At 57.4% G+C, this 25,002-nt stretch overlaps 2 protein-coding genes across 2 annotated transcripts in view; one reads left to right on the top strand and one right to left on the bottom strand.

The window, feature by feature from the left end:
- Positions 1-3,120: 3,120 nt before the first annotated feature.
- LOC144277921 (tetraspanin-1-like) lies at positions 3,121-9,886 on the bottom strand. Its single transcript, XM_077838941.1, has 7 exons — positions 9,830-9,886; positions 9,194-9,400; positions 7,201-7,275; positions 5,406-5,513; positions 4,732-4,872; positions 4,031-4,114; positions 3,121-3,177 (listed from the first exon to the last, which is right to left on the bottom strand). The coding sequence occupies exons 1-7, from the start codon at positions 9,884-9,886 to the stop codon at positions 3,121-3,123; spliced, it is 729 nt and encodes a 242-aa protein (XP_077695067.1).
- Positions 9,887-18,833: 8,947 nt separating this feature from the next.
- The window catches only part of DOCK6 (dedicator of cytokinesis 6), a 61,533-nt gene continuing 55,364 nt past the window's right edge, over positions 18,834-25,002 (top strand). Inside the window, exon 1 of the mRNA XM_077838196.1 lies at positions 18,834-18,948. Within this exon, the coding sequence (XP_077694322.1) occupies positions 18,905-18,948 (44 nt within the window). The 5' untranslated portion in view covers positions 18,834-18,904. The remainder of the gene's footprint in view (positions 18,949-25,002) is intronic.

Consider the following 25,002-nt stretch of genomic DNA (forward strand, 5'->3'; position numbering starts at 1 on the left):
GGTGAAAACCGGCCAGTGCGGCTGCTCGCAGAATGGCTTCTAGGTTGGAGAGATGGCAGAGAGATTTTCAGCTGGACTTGCTGCCTTTCACAAGGATCCATTCGCACCTTGGTTTTATGTTAAACCCACTAGCAATGCAGCACATTGTTGGAGGCTTTTACTTATGACGGGGCAAATACTTTTATTTAAAAGCTAATGCTAAGCAGGGAGGTTAGTCTAGTGGGTACTGCTGGCCTAGGGACCAGGAGATTGGATTTTGTTTCCTGGCTCTGATCCAGACTCCTCATGTGACTGCATTATTCTGTGCCTCAGTTTCCCCATCTCAGAGGGGGGTAATAATCCTTTGTCGAGTTAGACTGGAAGCTCCGCGGGACAGGGACTGTCTGTTGCTGTGCATCTATGCAGCACCTGGCACAACAGGACCCCGATCTCGGTTGAGAGGGTCTGTGCAGCGCCTGACACAGTGAGGCCCCAGTCAGCGCATCCTGTAAATAATGATCAGTGGTTGCACTGAGAGGTTGTCACTGAGTTTGGGGGAGTGGGGTCTCTGTGACATGTGAAAATCCAGCCGCCCCCCAGGGGAGATTTCAGTACTCGACAATTGTCATGGCCTTACAGACTACAGACCCGGTGACTCCTGGGCTGTGGGAAGGAAAGTGTTTATCCCCCATCGCAGCCACTGTTAGCTTTAGCCCGGACTCCGCTGCAGGGGAAACTCGCCCCGTGTAGAGGGCTAGCAGGGGGCTGCTACTGACGCTTCCGTCTCCCTTCTCTGCGTCAAGGGCTCTTCACCTCCCACCCATGACCCAGGCCTGGGCATCCAGGGGCCAGCAGCCCTAGCGGGTGGCGTGGCTGACGCCCAGGCCTCAGGATCGAAACTCACAAGCCCGGAGCTAAGGGAGCGGCCGGCACATTTGCTCAGACCCACCCACGGGGCCTTGTGCTGGCTCCCCGGAGCCTCCTGCCCTGGCCAGCCTGGCTCCCGGCCCTGCAACGCGCCCCGGGTCTCACGTGTCCTTGGTCCGGGCCCCTGTGCTCCGGCTCGCCCAGCGCCTGCGGGGATTCCAACCGTCGCCCGATGGCTGTTGGAAGGGGCGGGGGAATGGGGAGCAGGCTCCACTGTGAGGCAGCATCTGCCTCCTTCGTCCGTAGGGGCCAGAGAGTGGGACTGCTATAGGGCCATAGACTGGGACCACTGTAGGGTGTCTATATGGTCCTCAGTTTCCCATGGCTGCAGGGTCTGTGGTTTGGGACTAAATCAGATCTTCCCCACAGAACACTAGGGGACCCCATTCTGTCAGTGACTACCAACCAAGGGCTGTTCTTTTGGTCCCGTATTTGGGACCCCACCCCTCTGCCACATCCAGCTAGCCCCTGCCGGGAGCAGGGCCGTGCCAGCAGAGGGCATGGGGGCTGGTGGGGGGCCAGGCTGAGCGGCATATGCTGGAACATGCAGCCCATGACTATTCAGCTCCATTCAGCGGGAGATAGGGGATTCCCGCAACGCCGCCCACAGGCCCCCTGGGGGCATTTTGGCCAGGGGGTGCAATGCCCAGTCCCACCTCTCCCTCTCTGTAAAGCACGGGCTGCGATCCTGCAACAAGTGTTCCCACGGGGCCATTCTGTACAGGGCTTAGTAACCACGGTCGTGCTTTGTACATTACAGAGAGTTAGCCAAGGAGGGGCTGGGCTGGCTTTTGTTGACTAGAACTCCCAAAATGAAGAAGGAAGGGCTTGTAGTTAAGGGGTGGGACTGGGACTCATGTGACATGGGTTCTGTTCCTGGCTCTGCCACAGATTCCCTGTCCCCTTCCTGTGCCTCAGTTTCCCCATCTGTAAAATGGAGATCGTTCTCCTTTCTTTGCCTCTTTAGAATCTTTGGGGGGCAGGGACTGTTTGTACAGGAGACCTCTGGGTGCTACCATAACACAAACAATAAATAGGCACCCACAAAAAAAGTCTTCCTTTTAGAAATTAACAAGGCAATTGAATTCTAGAAGTATAAGAGTCACCCCTTGGGAGTTTAAGATCATGTGCTGTCCATAATCCCAGGGATGAATTTCATTCCAAAATGAGTAAAGGGAAATCTTTTTTTCCCTCCACAACCCAGCTTTGCTCTTCCCTGAACCTCGTCACTTTCAAACAGCCACTTGCAATAGCCAAGGTAACAACATCTGCATAGAAAGATCATGGATATTTAATTTATACAAATTACAAGACATTGGCAGAAAAAACATTGCCGGGGGCAGAAAACCAATGACACACTGTTGACTTGATCTTTTCCGAACACACACAAGGAGGGTGGGGGAAAAGGGACATGAAATATTTCATTAGAATTCAAGTTCATGATGTGCTATATCAGTAAAAGTGCATCGTTTAAGTGTTTCTCAGATTGCTGGGCATGTTTAAAGCTGTGGTGAGCACAGAGGGATGACTGGAATTTGTAATTATTCCCCCAAGTCTCTGCTTTCATTAAAAGAAGGGATGGAGGAGCCAGTCTCAAGCTGTTACGGCTGCAAAGAGAACCCTCAGCATGTGAAGTAACCGATGCAGTGACATCTGCCTGAGTTTGCAGAGAGCCTGAATCAGTCACTCTGAAAGGAGGGACCTGCCCTTTTCATTGCAGCTCAGACGCAATGAGAGTATGTTAAAATGTCAACATGGCTCACTGTGTCACAGCTCAAAGCATGTGACAAATGAAAGGAAATACTGTAAGAGCTACGTAAATGATCCTCAGTCAGTGCATGTTTTGGGTAGGGTCTACAATAACGTGGTAGGGGGCATGTTGGTTTCATTCTCCTCTTTTAGATGTTTAGATTGCCACCTTTAAGCTAATTTCTTGTTGAGCACACAAGAAAAACAGGTCAGATCAAATTTATCATTGAAACATACACAAAAAATGGCATGGAAAAGATACCGTCTCCATTTTCACGTAGTCTCATTGGCGTCGTATCCATCTGATTGCTTAGTGCTATTACAGATTAACAGGAAATATTAGTGATTAGTTATTAATAAGAAAAGTTAGGTTTCTCTCGCAGTAAACATCAGGAAGATGCACAGGCAGGAGGAGTTATGGACGGCAGGAGAGGCATTTTGTGTTTCCAGTGGAAATCTTGTTTTTCAGGAGTTTGTACCGATCTGACAATACAGAACTAGGGAAACAGCCATAGCTGCCAGCTAGGAAACAAGAAAACAAAGAGGGAACCAGTTACAAAGAGTTCATAGATTTTAAGATCACAATAGGCCAGGGGTGGCCAACCTGGGGCTCCGGAGCCCCGTGCGGCTCTTCAGACGTTAACACGCGGCTCCTTGTCTAGGCCCCGACTCCAGGCCTGGGGCTACGGGCGCCAACTTTCCAATGTGCCGGGGGGTGCTCACTGCTCACCCCCTGGCTCCGCCACAGGCCCTGCCCCCACGCCACCCCTTCCCGCCCCCTCCCCTGAGCCTGCCCTGATCTCGCTTCTCCCCCCCAGCCTCCTGCACCCCACGAAACAGCTGATCGGAAAGTGCAGGGAGGGAGGGGGGAGGCAGGAGGGGGAGGCGCTGACCGGCGGGGGGCTGCCGGTGGGCAGGAGGTGCTGGGAGCAGGGGGAAAGGAGTTGATGCGGGGCTGCTGGCGTATTACTGTGGCTCTTTGGCAATGTACATTGGTAAATTCTGGCTCCTTCTCAGGCTCAGATTGGCCACCCCTGTAATAAATCATTAGAACTTCTAGTCTGACATCCTGTATAACAGGCCAGAGAATTACCCCTGTCTGCACTGCATTGTAAACCCGCGTCTGTAAACCTGGACTTGTGAACTCTGACACCGCCAAACTGTTCAGGCCAAGGTGCCGAGGGGCATGATCCAAAGGAAAGATAACTGCCCCCCATTTTACAGGTGGGGAAACTGAGGCATGGAGCAGGGGCGAGTGGGGCTGGGGGAAGTGACTTGCCAGGGATTGCCCAGCAAGGCAGTAGCAGAGCCAGGAACTGAATGAAGTTCTCATGAGTCCTAGACCACAAGTATGCCATGAAAGCGTAAAGCGTACCTCGAGCACACCAATTCCTAATGCCACCCCACCAACGATCCTCCCGTTCCTGCTCAGGAAGGTCTGGAACTCCTGCAAGCAGCCCTGGGAGGGGAAAGAGAATCACAGATGCAAAGCGGGCCAGTGATGGGGCCAGTGCGTCTCATCTCAGCACTAATGACAGTCTGTCCCCACAATGGCCCATAGCGGCTCGTTAACTGGGGATGTGATTGTAATATCAAACCTAGGGCTGGATTCTCTGTTGGTGTGAAAAACCAACGGCAGTTCCACAACCTGTCCCTGGGAAAGTTTCTTCTTAGGCCAGGCCTTATACTAGACAGGGTTTACTGATAGAGCTATGCAGCTCTATCAGCAAACCCTCCGAATGGAGATGCAGCATCTACCGGCGGAAGAGTTCAGAGAGGTGACCAAAAAGCAAGCCAGGCAATTCCTTCGTCTTGGAATCTCAATCCAACCAGTTTCCCCAGGAGCAACTCTGCCTCAGGAACTGGCTAATCAGAGCCCGAGGCAGACAGCAAACTCTACCCAGAGCCTTGCTAACCCAAAACTAAGAACACAGAATTTCTTCCCAAGACTGAAAACTTGCTCAGAACGCTAAAAAATAAGAAGAATTTGGAAGACTGTGTATGTCAGCACCACATTCACTAACAACTCATAGCCTGTCTCCTATGGCAAATACCTTGCTATGGTCTTTTCCTTACCTTCTTGGTGCTGTCCAGTTCAGATTCCGGGCACTCCCGCTTGGGCGGCAGGCAGCAGCCTGCGGGATAAGTCTGGCTGTGCGTTTGGTAGAAGTAGGAGCTGTTGAAATCCTTGTAGTTGTTGAAGCCACAGCACTTCAGCTAGAACGAGAACACCAGTTGATTTACAGCCACAGCCACATTTTAGATTCACGTCCAGGACGGTTTGACTGGGGGGAGGATGTGGCCGTTTAAGAAGTCAGTGTTGTAAAAACCTTGCCCTGCCCTGAAAGTGAATCACATAGGCCTAATCGCTAACGGAAGTGGGTGGCTTTGCATTTAAAGTGCTTGGCTGGGACGCAGGAGATCTACATTCAATTTCTAGAGTCCCTAGGCAAGATTCTGTGCCTCAGTTTCCCCCATCTGGAAAATGCAGCTAATGATCCTTCCAGCTCCCCCGTGGGCCAGCTTAGACTATCCAGAGCACTAAAGCCCTCCAGCCGGACCCTAAGAGTGATGTAAGAGCTGCCTCTGCAGGTGCTTAATTTCAAGCATGTGCTCAAGTCCCACTGGCCTTCCAGCATGGAGATTCCCCCTCCCACCCCCACTGCTGGGGGAATTCCCCTTGCCCGCCATGCATCAGCTGGCCAAATCCATCTCTTCCAGAGGGAATGCCGAAATGCGCCACTGCTCACCTCCTTCATGGTTGTGTCCCAAATTGCAGTCAAGTCGTCCTGCCTCCCGTAATCCTCTCGTAAGGTTTTCACAGCCCAGGTTTTCAAGTGCTCAATGAATATATCAGCCTGGAACCCAGAGACACACACAGATTGGCACCTTGTCTTGTCTTTCAGGAGCTGTTTGGTTTTTCATTTATTGAGCTTAGCAGACAAATGAAACAACCTCCCAGTGCAACGAGCCAGGCATTTAAATGACTGCACCAGCCCTCGGGAGACACATGGCAGATCTAGTGTTTTATACCTTTATCTTCTATTTGTTTAACCCAGGGACGGCCAGCCTGGATCAGACCAATGGTCCATCTAAGGCAATATCCCATCTCTGACAGTGGTCAAAGTCACATCCTTCAGAGGAAGGAATACGATTAATTTCCTTTCCAGGACCCTTTATTTGCATTAACTATCACAACTCTACTTCTAGTACGTATGTAATCTTCCAACCTCTCTCTGAATTTTGCTATGTTCTCAGCCTAAGCACCATCCAGCGGCAGTGAGTTCCACAGATGAATAGCACGTTGTGTGAAAAAATATTTCTGTCAATCAATCCTGAGGTTGACACCTTTCAGTTCCAGTCAGCATCCCCTTGATCTTGTGCTTTGACGGGGGTTTTAAATGTTGACCCAGAGAAAGTCATGAGGATTGGAGTTGGACAAATTGTTATTATTTTGGGGGGGTGCAAAATGCTTGTTGGCCAAAAATGCAGGTTTAGTTGAATTTTCTGCATAGTTTCGGCCAAAAAAAGGGGGGAGGGGTTTCTCCTAAACAGTCAAAACATTTCATTTCTAAATTTAGTTAGATTTAACAAAAAATTCCAAACAAACACCAAAAGGGTAAAAAGAAACGACCGAGAAACTAAACAAACCCAGGGATGTTAGAGGGGGTGGGATCTGAGTTACGACAGAGAATTCTTTCCTCGGTATCTGGCTGGTGAATCTTGCCCACATGCTCAGGGTTCAGCTGATCGCCATATTTGGGGTCGGGAAGGAATTTTCCTCCAGGGCAGATTGGATGAGGCCCTGGGGGTTTTTCGCCTTCCTCTGCAGCGTGGGGCGCGGGTCACTTGCTGGAGGATTCTCTGCACCGTGAAGTCTTTAAACCACGATTTGAGGACTTCAGTAGCTCAGACATAGGTGAGAGGTTTATCGCAGGAGTAGGTGGGTGAGATTCTGTGGCCTGCGTGGTACAGGAGGTCGGACTAGATGATCATAATGGTCCCGTCTGACCTTAGTGTCCATGAATCTATAACAATTTTTTTTTCAGTTTTTCGTTTTGGCAAGAAAAAAAATGAAAGTTTGGGGTCAACCTGAAATATTTTTGAAAACAATTCCAGTTCAGCCACTGAACCAAATACTCAGTCGCTCACTCAGCTGTCTCTAGGCTCTAGGCATTGTTATTTACCCTGTTATTTACAACATCTAGGGAGACAAGCCTAGGCCAGGGCCCCAGGGGTGCTGCAGGAGAGAACCCAAGAATCCTGACTCCCATGACTTTCCACCTCCCTTAGCAGAATCCCCCTAGGTCCTGTTTTAAGAGGCGGAGGAGAGCCGTCAAACAGTTCCCAGCCTGTGGGGCTCTGACTCAGACACCAGAAGCTGGGAGCGGAACACAGCGGTGGCTCACTGAACGGCTCTGTTCCATACACTCCCCTGATGCTCTGGTACAGGGCAGTGGTGGAGACAGGATCCTGGGCTGGATGGACTCTGGTCTGACCCAGCCTGGCAGCTCGAATGTTCTCAAAGCCCAGCCTTGAACTTACCATGGAAGAGAAGGCAAGGACTACGACAGCCCCCGTGACCTCAGCGATGAAGAGAATCAGGATAATGACAAAGAACTGGAGACAGAGAGAGACCGAGATCAAAAGCCGCCCGTACCGGCACAGAGACCTTTGCAGGAGCCATCCCTGGGGGCTGGAGAAAAGGGTCCACTGGCAAGGTGTGGCAGCCCCAGGCGGTCATGGTCAGAAATAGATCAACACAGCCAAGGGCCAGATTTGGGTATTTAGGCACCTAAAGATGCAGAGCCAATGGGAATTAGGTACCCAACTCACAGAGGCACCTTTTACATTCCAGTAGGCGCCTGCTTTATTAAAGCGCTCGTCAATGCAGCTGACAAAGGTCTAACAAGGTCCAGCAGCTGGAAGTCGAAGCTAGACTCATTCAGGCTGGAAATAAGGGGCACGTTATTAACCGGGAGGGTAATTAACCATTCAAACAAGTTTCAAAGGGCTAAGGCAGCTTCTCCCTCGCTGGCAGTGTTCAAATCAAGACAGGATGTTTTTCTAAAAGATCTGCTCTCACTTAAACAGGAATTGAGTCGGGAAGGGTCAATCGGCCTGTGTTATACAGGAGGTCAGGCTGAGGGATCACAATGGTCCCTTCGGGCTTTAGCATCTAGGAATCAGCTTCTGAACTACCTTGTAAATCTGGCTTCCAGCCCCTAGGGGAGACAACAAGTTGTTCGGTGTTAGCTACAGAGGGACCGACTTTTGGATAGTCTTAGAAGAATCTGAGCTCAGAGCTAGCTGGGAAATTATATTTTTCCCCTGGAAATTCTGACAAAATTTTGTACATTTTCATCAAATGTTTCTTAGAATTTTTCAGATTTTCATCCACCTCCTTCCCACAAAAAGTTCTGGTATTTTTCTATCAAAACCTGAAATTTCTCAAAGCCACAAAATGCCGTTGCTGAAAACCAATTCTCCCTCCCCCCACTGGTTTTCAGGGGTTGGGTATTTTTTTGGCAGAAACCTGAACATTTCCAACAACAGTGGGAATTTTGGGGGTGAAAATGTCCAAAAAAACCTTTAGAGGGAAATTTTCCCACTTCCTAACCTGGAGAGATGGCAGGGGTGGGGCAGAGCTGGTGGATGAACTGGAAAAATCATTTTGTGGGAAATATCTCACACGTTTCCACGGTGGGACTCAAACCCAGGCCTGCCGAGTGATCAGCCACCACCTCCTCGTGCTGTCATAGCCTGCCTGCCTGCCCGTCCGCAATCCACAGAGGGTGCGTGGGACGGTCTGCCCCGGGAGAGCCAGCTGACCGTTGGTTTAACAATCCCTGATTGGCTCCTTGATCCTCCATAAGCCCCTGGGCATCCCAGGAGGCGCCCAGAGGATAACAGTGTGACCAGCTGCCATGACTGCGCTGCTTCTCTGCCTCTGAACAACCGGCATTGACGTTGGCTCTGACCTGTCTCCCGCTCAACCCCGGAACCCCAGTGCTGACCCTGATACCTGGCGCTGACCCTTGGCCTGGACTCCATCTCTGGCTCTGCCCCTCGGCTTGACTCAAGACTCAGACCCTGGGTTTGCCGTTCAGCTTCTCTGACCCCGGGCTTTGGTTCCTGGCTCCTGCCTCTCCTCCTTCCTACCGTCACCCAGGATTCGGACAAAGGTTCAAAACGGAACCAGTTTTGCAGAAGTTGCCATGACCTGCATCCCCATCGTAGGTAGGGGAAACTGAGGCACACAGCGGTGCTGTGCCCAGGGTCACTCCGGGAGTCTGGGGCAAAGCCAGAATCTGAAACAAAATGTACTGTGTCCTAGCCAACCCCCTTAACGATCCCTCTAGCCAGGAGTACTTCGACTCTGCACAAAGGTAGGTCTGGCTGCTATCCCCACTGCGTACTGGGGAGAATGAAGCACAGAGGGGAGGCAGCTGGCCTGAGGTCCCAGAGACTCCTGTATCCCAGCCCAGTGCTCTGTCCGTTAGCCCCCAACCCTTCCCCGTGGTGCTGCAGCCCCTACCAGCAGCAGCATGCACCTGCTCTCCTTCATGGCCCCGCAGCAGCCCAGAAAGCCCATGAGCAGCAGGAAGGTGCCAACAGCGATGCACAGGTACCCCACGTTGATCAGCTGCATCAGCTGGGGTGCAGCGGCCCCCAGAATCTGCACGAAGGAGCCTCCATCCACCTTCATCCAGATGCCAATGCCCAGCACGGCCAGCCCGCCCAGCTGGGGGAGAGAGGAGAGAGGCTGGTAAGCAGTGAGCGGCCTCCCTTCATTCCTCACCATGGGAATCATAGAATCATAGAAGATCAGGGTTGGAAGGGACCTCAGGAGGCCATCTAGTCCAACCCCCTGCTCAAAGCAGGACCAATCCCCAACTAAATCATCCCAGCCAGGGCTTTGTCAAGCCTGACCTTAAAAATATCTAAGGAAGGAGATTCCACCACCTCTCTAGGTAACCCATTCCAGTGCTTCACCGCCCTCCTAGTGAAAAAGTTTTCCCTAAAGGGCCCTACGGGGCCACATTCTGCGCAAGGCTCCTTTCTCGGGCTGCACTGCAGCTCCCAGGGTTACCCCCAGCCTGCAGGGCCTTCTCTTCTCCTTCCACACGGGATCAGAGCCCCCAGCCCACCAGCTGCGGTTTTGCCTACTCACAAATATAACGCCATTGAACACAAACATCATCATCTTCAGGAATGAGAAGCAGCCCATCTTCCAGCACCTACATGGAGAGGAGAAGGGGGCAGTAAAGACGTGGGGTTCAGCATGGCCCCGCTCAGTCGCGATGGGGGGCTGTGCAGCGCCCGGCACTACAGGGCCCCCCCCCCCCCGACTTGGTGTGAATCTCTAGGAACTACCATAATACACACAATAAATAAGGTGATAGCTCTGACCCTGCAAAGCCTTCTCAGGCCCAGACTTGTCCAAACCGCCTGAGATAAGAAGTGTGATGTAGAGGGGTGAAGCAGACCACACAGGGGACAGAGAGGATGTGGGTGTTTTCCACTGTTTACAGTGTTCCCAATTCTCACTATATTTGGGCTTTTTCTTAAAGTCCCAGCCACTGGAGTCAGGTGATTTTATGAGACTCACAGTTTTCATTTAAAGAAAAAAGAAAAGAAAAATAAAGCAACTTTCTAGCTCTCCCAGCTGCAGAGAGAAGCTTGTAGATGTGATCCCCAAAGACTCAACAAATAGAAGGCATAGAAACAGATCCCCAGAAAATTGATTTAAAAAAAAACAGTTCATGATTTATGCAAGGCCACAGTGACGGTTTCTGAACGGTCAGGGCTAGCAGCGTTCCAGACACTGATATGAAATAACTTCCCCACCCAGCCAGGTTGCAGTGTAGCTCACACCTTGTTTGAAGCTTCCAATTTATAAGGCATCTATAAAAGATGAAAACCTGGTGGTTAGACGTTTTCATAAATAGTCCATCAATTGTCAAACCACTGATCTCGCTTATAACCAGGGCTTATAACTGTCTCGAACATCATCCCCCAAGGATCTTACCTACTGCCAGCAAGAGCCTCCAGGAGCTCAAGCCTTTTAGCTAAACAAAGCAGAGGGTGATGGGTGCCTCGATCACAGTCTGTAAGTACCTACATGGGGACAAATATCTGACCATAGGGGGCTCTTCGATCTAGCAGCCAAAAAAGGTCTAACAAAAGCCAATGGCTGGAAGTTGAAGCTAGACCAATTCTGACTGGCAATAAAGTGCAAATTTGTACCGGTGAGAGTAATTACACACCAGACCAGCTTCCCATGGATCCTGGTGGATTGTAAGCATCGGCAGTTTTTAAATCAAGATGGGTGTTTGTCTCAAGTCTGAACGGATTGAGGGAATCCCCAGGGCCTGTGTTCTCCAGGAGGTCAGACCAGAAGATCACAATGGTCCTTTCTGGCCTGGGGATCTAGGAAGCTGTGAACACGGATCACATGAGCTGCTCATGTCTGTAATAGGCTCAGAACGTTGGTGCATCATGTGTTAACCCTTTGCAAAGCACTGAATGCGCAACCGCGGTAAAAAGCAGAGAGGGATTCACTTTCCCCACGGAGCAGGAGTAAAGTACCATAAAGGCGGTTGCTAGGTTTTAAAGCCAGAAGGGACCATTGAGAACAATACCTCACTCTTACATAGTTTCTTCCATCGTAGATTGCAAAGCGCTCCTCAAAAGGAGGCCACTCTCATTAGCTCCATTATGCAGCTGGGGAAACTGAGGCAGGGAAGTGACAGGCCAGGTGCTGAGTGGGTAACAGAACCCCAGTCTGCAGAGTGCTGGTCTTTTGCTCTGGGCACTGGCCCCTGCTCCCTCTGACCTCCTCTGGCACTGACTCCTAGAAACTCATTCAACAATGCCTGCATCAAGCCCGTCACATCCCACTGAGCTAGATTTGGAAGGACATCCGGTCTTGACTGACAGCGGGCATGTGATGGAGAATCTGCCCTGGCCCTGGGGTGGCTGCTCCAATGGTTAATTCCCCTCACGGTTCAAAATCTGCCCCTTCTTTCCCATCTGAATTGTCCAGTTTTGGCTCCAGCCGCAGGGTCTCGTTCGGCCACGATGGGAGAGCTATCTGCTCTCGGTCCTTTCCTCCTGCCATGGCTCCTTGGCACTGGGTCAAGTCACGGGGTGCCCCGTGCTGGGCCAGCAAGGACCGTTGCTCTGTAGCTCCTCACTGCTTCAGGAGCTGGGCTGGGTCCCAAGCGGTGCCTTCCCCGAAATGTGGAAGCTATAAAAGAGGCAGCTGGGCCTGGATAAGCAAGTCACTGAGCCAGGAAAAGGGGGTGGGGAGATCTCAGGGTGACGCGTCTCAGTGAATCCGCGGCTAGTTCAGTGGTGCTCGGCCTTCCCTCCCATCTAGCCCCGAAGACTCTGCACAACCTGTTGGGGGTCGTGCCACCCCAGCCCACGCTCTAGATACTGGAAGGGGGTGAGTCAGGGTGAGCCTAGGAACAGGGGCTGCTGAGCCTTGCAGACTCATCACATCTAATATCCACTCAGCGCACTGCTCCCGTGCAGGACTGACCGGATCAGACTGGAGCAGGGCCTCGCCCGTCTCCCAGCAGCGATGGGACAACCTGCCCTGCGGCTACAGGCTCCCCCCACACCTCCTCCCTCCACCACTGCTCCCTAAGGCCACCTCCCTGCACCTCCTCCCTGCACCGCCGCTCCCTAAGGCCACCTCTGCAGCATCGTCTCCTAGCCCCTTGTTTCCCTGCAGCTGAAGCTGTTGCCTAGCAGCAGCCAATGGGCTGGGATCCGCCTGCACCCCTTTATCCTGGGGGTTCCACGAACAGCAGCCTCCCACTAGGAGAGCTCGGGGGCCTCAGGGTGGAGCCCTGAAACCTGTCCAGCGGGGAATCCAAAGGGTTCAGCCCGACTCCCTGTTCAGAAGGGCTCAGCCAGGAGGCACCTTCCTTGTGATGTGTGTGGTCTGCAGGGCTGGGATTGCAGGGGGCTGCGGGCTGGAGTTGAGGGGCAGCAGCAGAGCCATGTGGGTGCTGATGGCTGGTGCTGAAGCTCCATCTGCAGCTGGAGCCCGGTGCCCTGCTGGCGAGATCCGGGTTCAAAGCAGGCAAAGAAATGCAGGCAAGTCACGCCTGCCCTGTGACTCAGTTTCCCCATCTGTGAAATTGGGGTAACCCTCACTTGGTGGTGGGGTACGGATAAATCCATTGTCCACAGTGCTAGAGAGTCAGGATTGGGGGGCACTGGCAGAGCTGGGGGGAGCCCAGGGCGGGGATGGGACAGCAGGGGCTGCAGGTCGGGATTGAGGGGCACCGGCAGAGCTGGGGGAAGCCCAGGGCTGGGATGGGGTAGCAGGGGCTGCAGGTCGGGATTGAGGGGCACCGGCAGAGCTGGGGGGAGCCCAGGGCTGGGATGGGGTAGCAGGGGCTGCAGGTCGGGATTGAGGGGCACCGGCAGAGCTGGGGGGAGCCCAGGGCTGGGATGGGGTAGCAGGGGCTGCAGGTCGGGATTGAGGGGCACCGGCAGAGCTGGGGGGAGCCCAGGGCGGGGATGGGATAGCAGGGGCTGCAGGTCGGGATTGAGGGGCACCGGCAGAGCTGGGGGGAGCCCAGGGCGGGGATGGGATAGCAGGGGCTGCAGGTCGGGATTGAGGGGCACCGGCAGAGCTGCGTGTTGGGAACTACACATCTATGACAGAAGACTACAGAGTCCCAGCATTTTAGCAAACTGGGTGAGATTTCAGGTTTGCGAGTTGCACTTTTGCCACAAGCCTGAATCTCCCAGGGCCAAATCCTCTGCTGGCGTAAGATGGGCACAACTCCGTTGATTTCCCCAGAGCGACAGCAAAGGGCCAGGCCTCCTTTGGCTATACACACAAGAGAAATGCGGATATTGGACATGCAAAAAGCTCTTACCTCTTGGAGGGGTAGCTGGGAAGTTTGCTCTGTGTGTGTGTGTGTGCGGGGTGTGTGTGTGCAGGTGAGTGTCCTGATGTGTGTGTGGGCGAGTGTGTGTCTCCTTTCCACAGGGTGTGTATGTGGGTGAGTGTGCGGGGGGTGTGCGGGTGAGTGTGCGGGGGGTGTGCGGGTGAGTGTGCGGGGGGTGTGCGGGTGAGTGTGCGGGGGGTGCCGGTGTGTGTGTGGGTGCCGGTGTGTGTCTCCTTTCCACAGGGTGTGTATGTGGGTGAGTGTGCGGGGGGTGCGGGTGAGTGTGCGGGGGGTGCGGGTGGGTGTGCGGGTGCCGGTGTGTGTCTCCTTTCCACAGGGTGTGGCTCCCCACCTGCCACACTCCGGGGTTTGATCTCCGCTCTCTGCTCTGGAGTTGCGCCTGCTTCTGGGACTTCATCGCCCTCCCCACCTGAGCCCGCCTGAACTCCCAGCCGGGCAGGGGGAGGGGAATGCAGGCAACCGGCTTGTACACTCGCAGCTTTAACGCTTCGCTTCCCAAGGCGAGGGCCGAGCTTTCGGCGGTGCTCTGGGCCCAGCCGGCCGTTGGCCCAGGGGAAGGTGGGATGGAGTTCCCTCGAGCCCCCGGGGAGCGCAGGCATTCAGGGGAGGTTACCCTGAGTCACTGGGACTTGGGAAGAGGAGCTTTGGAAAATCCCACCTGTTATAATCTGTGTTATGATAACACCGCTAGGGCCTGGCTGAGGTTGGGGCTCCATGGTGCCAGGCGCTGCCGAGACCCCGACTGAGATCAGGGTCCTGTTGTGCCAGGCGCTGCACAGACCCTGACCGAGATCAGGGCCCCGTCGTGCTGGGCGCTGCACAGACTCTGACCGTGATCAGAGCTCCCTGGTGCCGGGTGCCGCCCAGACCCCAACCCAGACCAGGGCCCCGTCGTGCTGGGTGCTGCACAGCCACAGAGAGAGAGGCAGCCCCTGCTCTGAAGAGCTCACAGTCTGAAGAGACAAAAGATGGGAGGAAGGATTATTCTTCCCACTTTACAGATAGGGAAAGTGAGGCCCAGAGAGGGTAAGGCAGTAGTTTTAAAAGGTGACTCATGACTGTGGGATTGCTCCTCTGGAGACCTGTCAAAGGGCCTGAATTTCATTTCAGTGCAGTAAAGGAATCTACCTACGTGCTCAGAGAGACAAGTGGGGTGAGGACCTTTTACTGGACCAACTGCTGTTGGTGAAAGAGACAAGCTTTCGAGCTACACAGTGCTCTTCTTCAGATAGATCTGTCTATCCCCATACACCCCCTCCGTCTGCCTGTCTGTCTATCCCCGTACACCCCCTCCGTCTGCCTGTCTGTCTATCCCCGTACACCCCCTCCATCTGCCTGTCTGTCTATCCCCGTACACCCCCTCCGTCTGCCTGTCTGTCTATCCCCATACACCCCCTCCGTCTGCCTGTCTGTCTATCCCCATACACCCCCTCCGTCTGCCTTTCTGTCTATCCCCATACACCCCCTCCGTCTGCCTGTCTGTCTATCCCCATACACCCCCTCTGTCTGCCTGTCTGTCTATCCCCGTACACCCCCTCCATCTGCCTGTCTGTCTATCCCCGTACACCCCCTCCGTCTGCCTGTCTGTCTATCCCCATACACCCCCTCCGTCTGCCTGTCTGTCTATCCCCATACACCCCCTCCGTCTGCCTTTCTGTCTATCCCCATACACCCCCTCCGTCTGCCTGTCTGTCTATCCCCGTACACCCCCTCCGTCTACCTGTCTGTCTATCCCCGTACACCCCCTCCATCTGCCTGTCTGTCTATCCCCGTACACCCCCTCCGTCTGCCTGTCTGTCTATCCCCATACACCCCCTCCGTCTGCCTGTCTGTCTATCCCCATACACCCCCTCCGTCTGCCTTTCTGTCTATCCCCATACACCCCCTCCGTCTGCCTGTCTGTCTATCCCCATACACCCCCTCTGTCTGCCTGTCTGTCTATCCCCGTACACCCCCTCCATCTGCCTGTCTGTCTATCCCCGTACACCCCCTCCGTCTGCCTGTCTGTCTATCCCCATACACCCCCTCCGTCTGCCTGTCTGTCTATCCCCATACACCCCCTCCGTCTGCCTTTCTGTCTATCCCCATACACCCCCTCCGTCTGCCTGTCTGTCTATCCCCATACACCCCCTCCGTCTGCCTGTCCATCTGAACATGCATCACTGTCGTGTCTGGGGCTGGATCCTGGCCCGCTGTGAATCAGAGCAGAGCTATTGACTAAATTGGCATGAGGCTGATTTACCCCAGTAGGGGATCAGGCCCCCAGAACACAACCAGACCCAGCCATAATGTTGTTGCTGCCCTGTCCTGAGTTCTCTTGCATCCACTGGGCTCTTGGTTTAGCAAGAACATTCAAAGCCAGAGTTGTAAATGAAGGCGATTGGAAGAGTTATAAAGCCTGATGCTTCAGGGCCTGAGCAGACCTTTGGCGGGGAGCGGTCAGGAAGGAGCTGTCCCTGCTGGCTGGATGTCCCATCTCTGCCTTCTGCAGCAGGGTGTCTCGGAGCAATTGTTCCTGGCCCCGCTCAGAGACGGGCCCCTGCTTTGACTGTGCAGCTGAAACAGCTCCGGGAAGCCTGTAAACATTGACCTGAATCAGGGCAGAGGCCTCTGCAGCTGTCAGCGACTGCAGGGCTCAGGAGGGACGGATGTGGGGCCGCTGCTCGCTGGAGCGGGGGAAAATCTCACCCCAAGCTTGGCAAACACACCCTGGCGGTTCATGCGGCTGTTCTGCAAAGCCTCACTAGAGGGCGATGTTTCTCCATCTCCCCGCCGGGCTCGGGCCAGGGCCTTGGAAAGCCAGTGCCCTGCGGAGGGAGGTCGGCAGGGGCCTCGCTGTACCCCAGTGCACCGCTGTGCGTTACCCCCCCCCCCACATCCCGGCCCTGTTTGCCCCTTGTCGTGGCTCGGTTACAGGCCCCGTCCGTGCCTGGCCAGCCCAACAGCCATCTCCATTCCCGGGGCCAGCCCGGGCCAGGTCCCGCTGGCTGACTGGCCCACCTGTGATCCAGCCAGAGCTCCTGGAGAGCCCAGGCCGTCCCGTTGCACCCAGGTGCCCCTGTGCTGGGCCCAGCCGCTTGTGTTCGGCTAAAGCATCTTCCAGGCGGGCAGCGAGGCTGCATGGGAAGTCACGGGGAGCCAGAGAATCCACCACTTCTCTGGGGAGTTCCCCCCCCAACCCCCCCCCCAGTGCTTACTCCCCCGCCCCTGTTAAACTTTGTGCCTTATTTCCAGCTGGATTGTGTCCGTCTTCAGCCACCAATATCCCACCATCAAGAGAATTAGGGTCCCCCCGTTCAGCGCTGTGGATCAGATTTATTGGGCCAGATCCTCAGCTGGTGTCAATCCATGGGGCTCGGGCGATTGACACCAGCTCAGGATCTGGCCCCGGGTTAATAGAAATAATTTCAGGATTGGGGGAAAAAAAAGTTTGAAAAGAGCTTTTGGTTTGGCTGGAGAATCCGCCCGCCTGCAGCTGCCCGGGGTCCCGAAGGAACGTCTCCTGTCATGATCCTTTGTCTGAAGCAGCTGGCACTGGCCGAGGCGGGACACCGGGCTCGATGGGCCCCCCCAGGCTGAGCCACTGTAACTAACCCTGTTGGTAGCTAATTTAATCTGCTCTGTGCAAATGTTCGTTCCTATTGTAATCGAATCTAAGGCAAGCTAATTTGATCCCATCTGATCTATAGGTCTGCCTGTTTTTATTTCTAATTGAATCTTACCCCATCTGTAGAGAGGGAATGAATAAACCAGGGCAATTATCGACTGGTCTACCCCCTGTCCTCCAGCCCCAGCTTCTGGCAGGCAGAGGTTTAGGGACACCCTGAGCATGGGGCTGTGTGCCTGCCCATCCTGGCTAAGAGCTGTTGATGGACCTGCCCTCTATGAACTTCTCTGGTTCTTTTCTGAACCCAGTTATACTTTTGGCCTTCACAACATCCCCTGGCGAGGAGTTCCACAGGCTGACTGAGCGTTGTGTGAAGAAATGCTTCCTTTTGTTTGGTTGAAACCTGCTGATCACTAATTTCACTGGGTGACCCCCTGGTTCTTGGGTTATGTGACGGGGTAAATAACACTTCCCAAGTCACTTTCTCCACCCCGGGCATGATCGTACAGACCTCTCTCAGATCCCTCCTTAGTCGTCTCTGTTCCAAGCTGAACTGCTCCAGCCTTTGTAATCGCCTCACACAGCAGCTGTTCCACCCCCCATCACCCCCCCATCACCCCCCCCAGCACTCACTGCTTAGGGCACCCACAGCTGTTCCACCCCCCCATCACCCCTCCATCACTTGTTGCCCTTCACGGCACTTTTCCCGGTTCTAATATATCTAGTTTGAGCTGGTGTGACCAGAGCTGCGGGCCGCATTCGAGATGCTGGGTGACCTTGGGCATATCCCCTGCTTTCTGTGTGCCTCAGTTTCCCCTCCCGCCCTTTGTCTCTTTAGACTGTGAGCTAATTGGGGCAGGGACTGTCTCTCAATGTCTGTCAGTGCAGCACACTGCACAGTGGGGCGGTGATCTCGGATGGGGTCTGGGCAGTGCTGGCCCCCTGCACTATCCTACTGTACAGCTGATAATAGGCCGACCCACCAGCCCCACAGAATAAATGACACCCAGCCCCACTCCTTGCATGGGAGGGTGAGGAGTCGGATCTCCCGAAAGTGGGGGGGAGGGACTCCCTGTAGGGTCATTGGTATTTCTATAGGGTAGGAGGAGTCCCCGCCTTGATGGGATTTCTCTAGGGGAAAAGGTCTCTCTGCCTTTACAGCTGCATTTCTGTAGGGGATGCTGCTGTTTAAAGGTGTCTTTTATAAAAGCACTGTTTATATGGGGGGGTCTCACTGGAGGGGGAAAGTCTGTCTATAGGTGCCCTATAAGGGCCTGTGTAGCGGAAGGGTCTCTCTCTGAGGGCTCTCTGGGGGGGAAGTGGTCTCTCTACGGAGTTCCTCACGGGACCTCTCAGTCTTTAGGGGCGCATTTCTGTAGGGGATTCTGCCTATAGCGCTCTGCTTACAAGGGCTGAGTCCATACAGGGCTCTCCCTCAACGTGTAGAGGGAAGCGTCCATAGGGGGTCTCTAGGGGTCTCGCTATAGGGTCTCCGCCCGGGGCAGGGCGGTCTCCGGGCGCTCTATAGGGTCTCCATAGGGGACGCCGCCCCTACAGGGCTCCGGCCGGCAGGTGGCGGCGCGGTCCCGGCGCCCGGACCCGGAAGGTGCCGCCCCCGGCTCGGCCCCGCCTGCCCAGCCCGGCCCGGGGCGCCCAGCGCGGAGCGGAGCCGGCGGCGGCGGCGGCGGCGGGACGGAGCCACATGGCGGCCCCGGAGCGACGGGCCTTCGCCCAGCGCATCAGCCGGTGAGAGACCCGGCGGCCCCCCCGGCGCCCCCCCCGGGCACCCAGCGCGTCCCCCCCAGCGTGTCCCCCCCGGGCCCCAGCGCCCCCCCCCGGGCACCCAGCGCGTCCCCCCCAGCGTGTCATCCCCGGGCCCCAGCGCCCCCCCCCCGGGCACCCAGCGCGTCCCCCCGGCGCCCCCCCGGGCACCCAGCGCGTCCCCCCAGCGTGTCCCCCCCGGACCCCAGCGCGTCCCCCCCAGCGCCCCCTCCCGGGCACCCAGCGCCTCCCCCCCCCGGGCCCCCAGCGCCCCCCCCCCGGGCCCCCAGCGCGTCCCCCCCAGCGCCGTCCCCCCCGGGCACCCAGCGCCGCCGCCCCCCCCGGGCACCCACCACTCTGGGCACCGAGCGCCCCACCCAGCACCCCTCCGAGGGCACCCAGCACCCACCCAGAGTCCAGCCGCTCCAGCCTACTTGCCCAAGGGCACCCACCCACCCCTGCCTGAGAGCACCCAGTCCCTACCCAGCCCACCCCAAGAGCACCCAGCGCCCTTGCCCTAGGCAGCCCCTCTGGGGCCCCCAGCACTCACTGCTTAGGGCGTCCACCCCCCAGCACCCAGGGCACCCAGCACCCACCCAGTGAAGGCACCCAAGGCACCCACTGCCCAGGACACCCACTTCCCAGCCCCCTCAGGGCACCCAGCCTCATGGTACCCAGTCCCCAGCCCACAGTGCCAGCGGTACCCCCCTACTGCCCCCTACTGCCCCCTATACCTACCCCATGGGCACCCCAGTCTGTGCACCTCCACCCATCCCTGTGTATCTCCCTCTGCATCCCGTGGGCCCCCCTAAGCCCACGGTGCCCCCACTCCCAGCCCTCATCCTCCCCATGGCAAGCTAATGGGCAGCCACCCCTATTCCTGACCCCACAGGCCCCTGTGGGGCACCCCCCATTTTCCATCCACCCACGAACACCCCCAGCCCTGATCCCTCCCCTGTGGGGCACCTCTGAGCCCCATAACTCCCTCTGCACTGGGGGCGCCATGTCCCCATCCCGTCTGACAGCCAATAGCCTGGTGCTCCCCAAAACCTGCTTCCACCTCCCAGCAGAGCCCCCTCCTGCCAGGCGTAGGCTGAACAGGCCAGGGGGGGTCCCCAGGATGTGCACTGGGGGAAGGGGATAGAATCCTGAGCAGCTTCCTGGCACGGCCTTGGTGGGGTGGGTCTCTGGGGGAGGAATCCTGTGCCCTGTGGGGTCCCAGCTGGCATCCCCCCTTCCCCCCCCTAGGTGGGCATGTGAGCCAGCCACCCCTCCTGCCTTTGCCGGATGGGAGCATCCCCCGCACTGGCCTCTTTCTAAAGATGTGGGATTGGGCGCCGATGGGGCTGAGAACTGGAGTCTCCCCACCCCCCAAATGTGAGCTGAGCCCCGGCCCCAGAAGATGGCGGGGCAGCCAGGTATCCCCGCTCTCCCCTTGTAAGGCGCATTGGTGACTTCTTGCACGTGCTTGTGCCGGGCGTGTCCCGTCGTGAAATGCTGGAGCTGTGCGGGGCCGGGTCGGCGTCCGAGACGCCAGGCTGCCTGTGGTGCGGGAGGCCCGGTGTGTTTCAGGAGGGTGCCCCGTGGCAAGGTGGGTTTTACCACCCCAGCGTTCGTGGCTGTGCTTTTAACAGCTCGCCGTCGCCACACAACCTTGGCACGGCTGCAGCCTCGTGTAGACGCTGCTGTGAGAGGGTGACCGTAGCGGGCGCTGGTCCCCCCTTCGGGGAGCCTAGTGCAGACGGGCTGAGATGATCTCCGGGAAGCGTGGGCTGGCCCCGCCACAGCCCTCCGTTCCGCACGAGCGCTGACTCGGGCCAGGTAACGCGGCGACATGACAAGTGGCCCGTCTACACAAGGATCGTAACCCGGGTGTGCCTAAGGGGCTAACGCCCTCTGGATCCAGGCAAGACCTGCCCTAGGCCACGGTCACCAGCGCCTCCTCCCCTTCCCGGCCCTCGGCCAGCCCCGCTCTGGCATGTATTGTTTCATCCCGCGGAAGGAAATTCTGACCCATTTCCTGGCTCTCCCCGCTGGGACCAGAGCTGGCCCTGCAGTTTTTAATTGCTGGGCTTTGTTGCCTTGCCTGCTTGGGGGGCGTGTGTGTGTGTTTGTGCACGGGTTTGCTTTTCCTCCAGTTTGCAAAGTGTGGGGCTAATGCTCTGGCAAAGCGCTGGTGTCTCGTAGGTGGAAGGCGGGGAGCTGGGCCCACCCACGCACCCATTCAAATTTAAATAGCAGTTCGTGGACGTTGAACTGTGTCGGTTTTGTTCTGTGGCCGCAGTCTTGGATTTGTGTCTCGTCGTTTTCTTGTTCTGTAAAAAAAACAAACCCCCCAACTCCACACACAACCCAGCTCAGCGTCCGGCAGTCGCCTGGCAATAACCAAAGGAGTAAGAGCAGGATCTCCGGGGTGTGTGTTGGGGCAGGTTTGCAAAATGGACGATGCCAGGGCCTTTGGGTCATCTCATGAGCTGGCAGCAAGCGGGGAGCAGGTGTGTGAATAATTCAGTGCTCTGGGCTCTTCCCTCCCCCTGCCTCTGTGGTTGCTTTCGGCTTCCTCTTTCCTTCGCCAGGCTCCTGGTGGCGGATGTGTGCGCAGCGGGCTGGGCCGCCGGGCCTGTGGTTGCACTTGGCCCCGCTGGTTTCCGAGGGGAAGGCAGAGGGGCAGCGGGCAGAGACACGTCCCGTGGGGTTAGCTTGGGGGCGTAAGAGACGGGTCTGGGACCTGGGGGACCTGCCCGGGCTGCAGACTCCCTTGGGCAAGTCTCTTCATTTACCCGTCTAAGGTACTTGTCTGATCCCCATCCCCGGGGTATCTGGGCGCCTCACAGGTCCCAGGCCAGCGCTCTAACCACTGCACCATCCTTTCCCTCCACTCTCTTGGCCTTGGTTCTCCCAGCTGCAAAAATGGGCACAAAAGTCCTCCCTCCCCCCTCTTGTCTCATTGGACTGTGAGCCCCTTCTGGCAAGGACTCTGTACAGCTCCCAGCACAGCACCCGGCACAGCAGGGGAGCCTCCCCACTGCTCAGGGCGGGGCCCTTGCAGCGATCAAAAGGCTCCAAGGTGCTATCACAGAATCCATAAATAATCCATCGTACAGCCTGCGTCAGGAGCCTGTCTCTGAGCTAGTCCCAGGAGCGCAGGGCGGCTGTCCCTACCCCAACCCCTCCCATTCGCCCCTAGCTCCCAGCCTGTGGGGAGCTGGCGAGGACAGAGTCCGCGATGCGGGAACTCACAATCTGGCAAGACAATCCTGGCTTTGCTGGTGACATCGGGCCAGGCATCCATCCTTGCCTCAGTTTCCCCATCTGTAAGGGGGGTGAGTGATCTCCCCTAGCCTCTGCAGAGGCGGGTGGCCCATGCTGGATGAGAGCCAAGGCAGTGATTTAGGTGCCGGGCTCCCATTGAGTTACTTGGGGGCCTGACTCCCTTCAGCTAAAGGGGGCCCGGTGTTACTGTGGGGCTGCAGGTGGCCGGGTTCCCCCTCCCCACAGCCAGCGTACCGGAGAGAGGGAGCCAGTCGCCACCAGGCTTCCTGGCCCTATCCCGGCACCTCGGAGCCGGACAGATGTGCCCCCCCCGCCCCCCCACACACAGGGCCAGGCTGACTGCAGCTTATTTACGGCCTGCACATCCTCCCCCAGACATGGCACCGCCCCACTTCCCCTGCCCTGAGCTCCTGGCTGGGCCTGCCCCGGAGGAGGGGAGGGGGCAGGAAGGCTGTCCCGCGGCTGGACCACTCCCCTGGCATTGTGGATTCCAGGGCCCGAGGGGACCCCGGTGAGCAGCTGGTCTGACCGGCCGCCGGGTGCCCCGATTCCGTTCCTCACCCTGGACAGACCCTCTGCCTGGATGGAGAAGCCACCGCAGCCCGGGGCGAATTGCACCCAGGGTCCATTCCCCTCCTTTCCAGTCTGAGTTCATCTCGCTCCCACTTCCAGCCTCCTTTGGCTGCTAGACTCGAGAGCCCGGTGTGAAGTATTTGTTCCCCAGGCCGATACTTCTAGCCTGTGCTGTAGGGGGCGCTGTCTCTGCCTCCGGGACCCAATGCCCCAGTGTGGTGCTAGGGGGCGCTGTGCTGCCGCAGGTACCACCCTTTGCAAGTGCTGTAATCCCGGGGCCCTGGCACGTGGGAGTGATGGGGAGGGACCCTGGGGTCCTGACGAAATCCCGGCTCTGGTCGCTGCAGTCTCTCCCCTCCAACTGGGGGGCGCCACTTCCCTTAGGGGACCGAGCCCCCCGCTGGGCCCGGGCATTAACAGCCCCTGTGCATGGGATTGGGGCGCTGCCTGCCGGAATCCCGCAGTTAAAACCTCGGTGTGGTTTGTCGCTGGCTTTATTGTCCCGGGGGCAGGTCAGATTTCCCAGGGGGGCGGGTGGGGGGCAGTGACCCTCAGGCCTTGTCTGCACCAGGCTTTGAGCCGCAAGCCTCTAGGGTGGTCGCGTGCCCTGCAGTCCCGGCAGCATTGACGCCCAGGGAACCTGGGGTCCCTGCTGGCCTAGCTTGGGGCTCTGGACTAGCCTGCCACCCTGACGACTCCTCTCCCTCCCTCCCCGGCTGGGCCCCGCTGCCGGAGCGTGGGAGCCTGGCCGAGGAGCCAGCTGGAAAAACATCCATCTCCCCAGGAAGCCGGGCTGAGCGCTGAGCTGGGGAGGCCGGCCCGGCAGCTGCTGCGCCATGGCTGAGTTGCGAAGCCTGGCACTGCCAGCCCCAGCCAGACGGGTGCCCAGCCGGGGCCCTGTGCCGTGCTCTGAGTCCCAGGCCGGAGCGAGGGTAGAGAGCGCGAGCGGGACTGGGGCAGCTAGTGCCACTGGCCTGTGCCGTTCAGTGCACTGCGTGAACTGGGCCCCCGGGGAGCCGCTGGCTTCAGACCCGCTCAGGGTCTGCTCTGGAGTTTGCAGAGCTGCTGGCCTGGAGACGCTCGGCTCTTCGGGGGCCTCTCCCCTCCGGCGGGGCAGGGAGCTGCCCCCAGTGCCCCTCGTGCGCTCTGCGCTCGCATCTGCGGATGCCTCCGTGTCTCGGAGCAGGGCCAGCAGCGCGGCGCTTCGGGCACGTCAGAGCTGACTCCGGCCCGGATTGTGGGGAAGGCGCTGGGCAGGGCCTCGGGCACCTGGGTTTGATTCTCGGCTCCGCCTCGGAAGCGCTGTGGCCCCGTTTCAAAGGGGAAAGGTTGGGGCTGAAAGTTGCTGGTTTGACTAGTTAATTTTTTTTTTCCCCCCCACTGAAAAGTTGAAATCTAACCACTAGACCCCATTCCCCTCCCAGAGCCGGGACAGAATGCAGGAGTCCTGACCCCCAGCCCCCATGGTCTAATTCCTGGACCCCGCTCCCCTGCCAGAGCTGGGAGAGAGCCCAGGAGTCCTGACCCCCACGCCCCTGCTCTAACTCCTAGGCCCCGCTCCCCTGCCAGGCCAAAACCCAGGATTCCTGACTCCCCCCTCGAACACTAGCTCCCTGCTTTTCCCCTTGCTCTGGTATAGGCCTGGCTTGGGTTAAGTGACATGAAGCAGATAAAGTCGTTGCTTGAAGCGGGGGGCCGGGAGACGACAGACCCTCCTTGTCAGCAGCCCCCCCGCCCCCGGGGATTTCCCACCCGGTTGGCGCCTGCGCTCCGAGCCCCCCCTCTCTGGGCAGGCAGGTGCCAGTCGCAGCTGTCTGTGTCGCCGTGGGGAGATCTCCGGGTGCGGGGCCACCTGGCAGCACCCGTCGCCTTTCACATGCGCCCAGCAGTGCCTGTCTGCGATGGGGGGGGGGCGGGACGTCCGCTCATCATGATGCTCCCACCCCCTGCCCCCCCCCGGGAACTTGAGTGGGGGCCAGGGCTGACTTCACCCAACTGGGCTGACAGCGGGCCACATGTCGGCTTCTCGGAGGCACCGCCCTGCAGTCGCTGCTGAGCTAGAAGGAATTCGGGGGCCCCCCCCTCCCAGGACGGGGGTGCTAAAGGCAGCAGAGGATCCACTGCCAGTGCGGGAGAGCGTCCCTGCTTCCAGATCACTTGTGCCAGGGATGCAGGTGTGAGGATGTGAGGCAG

This window comes from Eretmochelys imbricata, chromosome 20, assembly GCF_965152235.1.
Source record: "Eretmochelys imbricata isolate rEreImb1 chromosome 20, rEreImb1.hap1, whole genome shotgun sequence".
Lineage (NCBI taxonomy): Eukaryota > Metazoa > Chordata > Testudines > Cheloniidae > Eretmochelys > Eretmochelys imbricata.